Genomic DNA, 7,260 nt, shown 5'->3' with positions numbered 1-7,260 from the left:
CGTGTGCTCTTCCGATCTATAAATTATGTGGCTATTTTCTAAAAAGTCGTGATTTTATTTAAAAATTGCCGATTCAGTATGACCGATTAAAACGTCATTTTATTAAAAATTGTTAAAATTTGTTTAATTAAAATGTAATTTGGTATAAATGTTATTGGACGATGTATGGAGTTTAATACGCACTGCGCGCAAAGCATCATTTTTTTTGAAAATTTATTTTTTATCAAAAATTGTTAACATTTGTTTAATTAAAATGTAAATTGGTATAAATGTTATTGGAAGATGTATGGGACTTAACACGCAGCGCGCGCAAAGCGCGCGCCTGTTATGTACTAGTGTTTCATAAATTTTACAACAAATAAATAGAGACACATATTTTTCACGTTATGTATAATATAATAAGAATTAATATGTATTCCATAATTATGATTGTATAATTATGGAAATTTATACGTTAATTATAATCTCATACTTGCAATATTAACATCTAAATGAATAAAAATTCTTGGAATTTATTTAGAGATATAATTTATGCGTATAAGTGATTTAGAAATTTGTATTTATATATATGTAATTGTACAATATAATAATTATATATAATATGTTTTACATGATATTATATACATATGTAAGAAATATTTCAGATTGATAAATATGTTTTGCGCATATTTGTCAAATTAAACAAATACGTCCAGCAATTGACGTTTTATCAATAAAAATTAAAAAATAAAAATGGCGAAATTTATAATTTGCGAGCAATCGCACATGCACATTCACCGCGCGTGGATATCCTGCAAAGATGGCATCTCTTTTACAGATAACAACTTTTAGAGTTTTACAGTTTCTTTCTAATTATAATTTGTTAGGAACTAGTCCGTGAGTCAATGTTGGAAACGTTAGGAACATAATAAAGTAATAACGAAAGGAACGTACGTTATTCCGTACATTTCGTTCAGTTCTAATGAGAAGTTAAACTTATGGAACAAGTACGTTTTTTTGTGCACCAACTGAAAGACAAGGAGAACGTAGCTAAATCAACTTCCGCAGCAAGTTTTTCGGATAGTTACACAATCCATAGCTTGCTGTGAAGAACAGCATTGAGAAGAAAGAAGAGAGGAACCATGAAGAAAAATCTAAAAGAGAAAAGCAAATAGTGTATTTTATAATATGTACGATGAAAAACTGCTTAAAATGAAAGTGAAGTCAAACGAGCATGTTTTTCATTCAATTTTTATAATTGAAAATGGTGTGCGACAAATCTAAAATTTTGCTATTAGATATTTAGTTTAAATATATGTATATAATTATAAGGTATAAATTACGTACATCGTTAATATATAATTTCTCAATGATCAATTGGATTATTTAATATAAAATATTGTGCGTATGTATGTGAAGAGGTGTTATAAATAGAGAGTTAATTATTCAATAGATAATCATAAAATGATTATTGCATGACATTTGTGTATTTATTATTGCGAGATAATGCAGAACACATTATTATTATTATTATTTATACATTATTCCGGTGGCACGCAAATTTAAGTGACTTATCCACTATGCTGCGGGGGAATCATATTTGTTATAATGAAATAGATTGTTTTTTTAAACAATTCCAGACATTTTATTAATTAATTAAAATATACTCGTATGTTTAATGTACTTATTGCAATTTATTGAAAATTATTGGACATTGTTTGATTACTTTATTCATATGTATAATAATGTGCGTATATACATGTATACATATATATTATGTATATATATATATATATATATATACATATATATATATATATATATATATATACGCATGTATGTATATACATCTACGTTGTTGGAAAAGTGATCATATAATATGCTTTTTAATGATGAATAATGCAGGCTGTAGGGTGAAATATATTTGTTCGGAAAGTAGCAGCTGAAGACGCGTATGTCCTTACAGGGTCCGGTGGTATATCGTGTGAGGAAAAGCAGATTATCTTGGATGAACATAATCGATTAAGGCAACTAGTGGCATTGGGACAGATACATGGCCAACCAGGTGCCTCAAATATGATGGAGATGGTAAGAATTGATGCGTTTATTCCATTTATTTTAAGAAAAATCGACACTTTCAATGGCAAAAGATACAATATATATCCTTCATAATAATTCATGTGGATTAAATAATGTTAGTTAATGAATAGTGTTGATCAAAAGATAACATGCAAAATTAATAAAATTAAATTAATTACGTGCAGTTACTTTAAATATTATATTTTATTCAATTTTTGTAATAGTAAAATTTATATATGTACTATAGTACAAAAATATAACATAATATTAATTATTACATAAAATATAAAAAATGTATAAGCATATATTTTTATGTGTTAAAAGAGCATTCTCGCAAAAAAACTCATTTGAGTCGTTGGCTTAATATCAAAAGCTAGCAACAGTTGATTATAAAATTCTAAAACACTTTGTAGATGCATCGTTTTGTAGATGTATAATTATTAATTAATGCTATATGTGTAACTTGTAATAAGATTGATATTCATTGTTACTGTAGATATGGGACGATGAACTTGCCGCAATAGCACAAAGATGGGCAGATTATTGCGCAGAATCACATGATAGTTTAAGAAATGTCCGTAAGTAAAACTTTATTACCAATTTTCTATATTTGCGTAATAATATTATGTTCTTAATGTGTGCGGCCGCGAGAATAACATATTATAATATTATAATATTTTAGAGAGTATGCCAAGAAAATATTACATTATCATATAATGTCACATAGTATGCTAAAGAAAAATAGCGCTGTAAAAATTCCTTTGCTTAATTTCTTTATTTCTTTTGTCGCTTTTGTCTTTTTGTCTCTCCATTGTGATAATTAAATTAAACTCTCGTAGTGATATTTGTCGATAAAGTAATAAAGCCACAATTAAAAATAAAAATATTATAACTCATTTTTCTTACATGTAATAGGCTGCAAGCCTCAAAAAGTACAAAATTAAAATTATATTAATTAGATTGAGAGACAAGATTTAAGTATTAAACATCATGTTAAGAAATATAAATTTATATAGATATTGTCAAAACTACTGTTTATATGTAATTAAACCTTTGACTCTTGAGCGAAAATAAAAATAATATTTTTAAGAAAAAAATACATATAATTAAGTAAAGTATTTACAAATCTTTTTATGTATTTATTTTTGGCAGAAATAGACACTGTAGTAAATATGTCTCACCATCATTTCGCTTTTATGTATTGTTAGTATTGTTATGTACCTATGTTAGTACAATATGGAATGAAAAATGAGATATCTTGAAAAAAAAAATAGTTTTCAATTTATTTGTCGATATTTATCGATTCAACAAACATACTTATCTCTGGTGCACATGTTCGCACGATTGATCCAAACTATTGCGATTTGTAGGTAGATTCACAGTAGGACAAAACATTGCTCGCTCATGGACGACCAGGCCTCCTGGACCTTACGATGGCGAGCCAAACTGGAGACGACAAATTTCTGGTTGGTTTAACGAAGTACAGTACTATCATTCCGGTTATAGTAAAACCACCGGACACTACACACAGGTCTGTAATAAGAGCTTGCAAGTTCAAAAAAAAAAAATATAACGCTTATAGACTTTTCGATCATTGCGTTTAATTTAACGCGATCTTTAATTGCTTTATGTTAGAAACAATATTATGTGCAGAAAAAAATATCTATACGGAAGAAAAGAGTTCTTCATTTATATTTATATCACAGCAAAATTGTCTCTCTTACATCTCTGTATATGCGATACAAAGGCAGCAATTGCTGTCATGAGCAATTTATTATTTGATATTACAATATACAATACGTTTCGTTAAAAAATACAAAAAACTCTAGTTCGTCGGAAGGTAAAAAAATTTATGGGATCTGTAGAATAATCTACTTCTAACAAACATATTTTTTTGCATTGAGATAGATTGAGTCATATCGCTACTTCGATAATGAGAAATAAGAATCAATTTCTTACATATATTTTGCAAATCAAAACAAAATTATTTTTTAAATTTTTAAATGAAATTGTTCTTATTTCAAATCTCTCTGCTGTCCATATAACAATAAAGTCTGAAACGTTTTTCTACATCGATGAAAAAAAAAAGATATTGAATGAGCAAATAGCTTTCTTTTTCTCTTTTTTCATTAAATAATTTTTAGAGATTGATTTCATTCGTAGGTCAGTTTCGAAATAAGTCCGAAAAATTTGCAATTTATAGACTTGATCGGTCTCCGAACCGCAATTAATTCTTATTCTTAATATAAACTTGTTGTTTTATGAATTTTCATGAGATCGCGATCTACGAAATGGACTGTTTAACAGCGACGGATTTGTGAAAAAACTACTTTTCTTTTTTATTAATAATTTATCAGACTATCGAAAAGGCGCATATAAATGTGATAGTATAAGATGCTTAAATTGTTTATCAGACTTTAATTTATGTTTAAGGAAAAATAACGTTTACATTTAGTAACATATTTGCATTTTAGATTCTTCATTGCATATGTAAAAAACGTTGCTTAAAAAATCCCTTTGCTTATGATATCCTTACATCTTAAAACCTATTTTAGTTGAACATTTTAACATTTTTGTTATGAGAAAATTAGAAGAAAAGTGAAGAAAATGTTAAGCAAAATATGATTCAAGAAAAATAGTATTCTCTATATTTGATACTTGAAAAATTTTGCTGAAATTTTAAAAAGGTTGCTATCAAGTCTATAAGTCTATAAAATCTATATTTAAAGCACAATCGTTTCCGTGCACCTATAGACTTTTTTTCATTTTTACACGTGAAAAATGTGTGAATCTTTTTTTAAATGAATGCACAAAAAATAGTTGGAATTAATTCCAGTTGGTATGGGGCAACACTTTCTTGTTAGGATGCGGATATTCGTTCTACTATGATCCGGCTCGCGGCTACACCAAGAATTACGTATGCAACTATGGTCCGAGGTAAGAATTCTATCTTGAAATAATGTCACTTTCTCTACATTCTAGTTGCTTTGGTATTAAAGTATGGAAATACAAACAAAATTGTGTCGAGTGGTGTATTATTATTACAGAACTAAATTTTTATTTTGCGTAGACAGAATACTTTTTCAAGAGAAATAATTTATAATTTTATAACTCTCTATAATTCCAATAATTTTTTTACGAATACAAATAACGCTTTTGTGCATTATTTTTAAATTAACAAATTACTAATACATATTATTAATTTTGATACATTTATTGGAAAAAATGTCAATAAAGCAGGTGCGTGCACGCGTTGTGTGTGTGTGTGTGTGTGTGCGTGTGTGTTTGTGAAGTTTATAATAGGAATGGTTGAAATTGATCCTTCGGGATCAATGCATTTGTTATATGTATAATAAACAAACTTGCAAACAAATAATTCCGAGAAAAAACGATCAAATTAATAATATTTAAAGTTTTTACTTTTCAACGCCTTTATAGAAATTTTAATTATTATATATAATAATTAATATTTCCAAGTTCTAATTTTGTGCAATCATATTTCAATATACATATTTCAAATATACACATTTCCAGCCTTGATAAACGTTTTAAAATTATGTTGATATAAGATTTCATCACTTCCAATATAAACTCCCATTTTGAGATTGGAAACAATATAATATTCTTTGATTATTTCTATTATAATTACATTTAAACTGAATTTTTTAATTAAATTGTCATTCCAGTTTTTTCTCTCTACGCTATCAGATCTGATAATGAATCATATATAATAAATGTTAATGCTTTGAAAGATGACTTTTAAAGATATCAAAAAACGTGAATGCACGTGAAGAGTTGTGTGATATAAAAGTTATTATTTGATATGGTTTTATATCGTTCCAGTGGAAATGTACTCGGCTTTCAACCTTACAAATCAGGCCAACCTGCCTGCGGCAATTATGGCATGTCCTACAGCAACAGATACGCCGGATTATGTTGTTAGTATATTATAACTTGTCTTATAATATAATTATTTCATACACACACATACACATTAGAAGACGCGGTAGCGGCTCCCGCCAAGTATATTTTATCACTATGTACATATAGGGCATTCTCTGTCAAGCGGGCCACCCCCTTTGTTCAAAATTAAGCTCAACCAAAAAATTTCTTCTTGCAAGGCTCAAATTATAGATTTCCACACATACATACGCACACACACACGCACATGCACACGCACACGCACACACACACACACACACACACACACACACACACACACACACACACACATATATATATATATATAAAATTGTAATTTTAACGATATAAATATTTGTAAATTTTTATTTCAAATACAGAATCTCTTATACGCTTTAATATAACTTTCCAATTGTTGTATACCTATATAATTGGGTATAATTTTATCTTTAATTTTCTATAAATCAATGTCTTTAATTTTTCTATAAATACGTAATAATAAATGTTTCGTCTTATGCTTTAGTAGTACAGTACATATGTTCATGTTAATAAATATTACGTAATTACAGCTCATGGAAATTACTATTACTTGGGAGCTCTATGCGTATATGGATAATACGAAGAATGTGGATGAAGACTTTAAAGAGGTTTAATATTTTTTTAGATTGTCCATCGTGTACGAATTATTTTCGGAAATGTAGGACTGTGATAGTGTGTAATAAATATTAACAGATAATTCTTCTAATATAAATAAAACAGTCAGATACATTATGTAGATCGTATAATAGTAATTGATAGTAATTAATTAGAAAACACAAAAGTTGATCCGCTATACACATTAATTTGTATATATGACGCAGTAAGTTTATAGTAAATATATGCAAAATAGTGTGATACTGATTACACATACACACACACGCGCGCGCGCGCACATACGTACCTACGTCCGTACGTACCGTATATATATTAAACATATAAAAACTATATATGTAGTCAAATATGAATGCAAATTCCGATGAAAACATTTTTCTAGACTCTCCTCCTTATATTTTGTCATACGATAAAATAAGTTAGTTAGAAATCTATATCTATATATAGAGACTATGTTTCGATATATCTACGCTACCAATACTAATGAAAATCTATAATATATAAATATATGAAGCAAATTATAAATATTTAATACTGGCACTGTATATCAAAACACTTTGTCAGAGAATTAGTACTTACAAAAAGAATCTGTTAACACATATGTAAATAAACCAAAAAGTTTCTTTATAA

At 27.8% G+C, this 7,260-nt stretch overlaps 1 protein-coding gene across 1 annotated transcript in view; it reads left to right on the top strand.

The window, feature by feature from the left end:
• Positions 1–7,260, top strand: part of LOC105459614 (venom allergen 5-like) — a 13,599-nt gene extending 6,339 nt beyond the window's left edge. The window contains exons 2-7 of the mRNA XM_011705784.1: positions 1,946–2,067; positions 2,555–2,636; positions 3,429–3,589; positions 4,895–4,995; positions 5,902–5,996; positions 6,549–7,260. Of these exons, the coding sequence (XP_011704086.1) occupies positions 1,946–2,067; positions 2,555–2,636; positions 3,429–3,589; positions 4,895–4,995; positions 5,902–5,996; positions 6,549–6,595 (608 nt within the window). The 3' untranslated portion in view covers positions 6,596–7,260. The remainder of the gene's footprint in view (positions 1–1,945; positions 2,068–2,554; positions 2,637–3,428; positions 3,590–4,894; positions 4,996–5,901; positions 5,997–6,548) is intronic.

The sequence above is a fragment of the Wasmannia auropunctata genome, unplaced genomic scaffold, assembly GCF_000956235.1.
Source record: "Wasmannia auropunctata unplaced genomic scaffold, wasmannia.A_1.0 LD334175.1, whole genome shotgun sequence".
Classification (NCBI taxonomy): Eukaryota; Metazoa; Arthropoda; class Insecta; order Hymenoptera; family Formicidae; genus Wasmannia; species Wasmannia auropunctata.
This window is presented reverse-complemented; position numbering and strand designations above follow the sequence as displayed.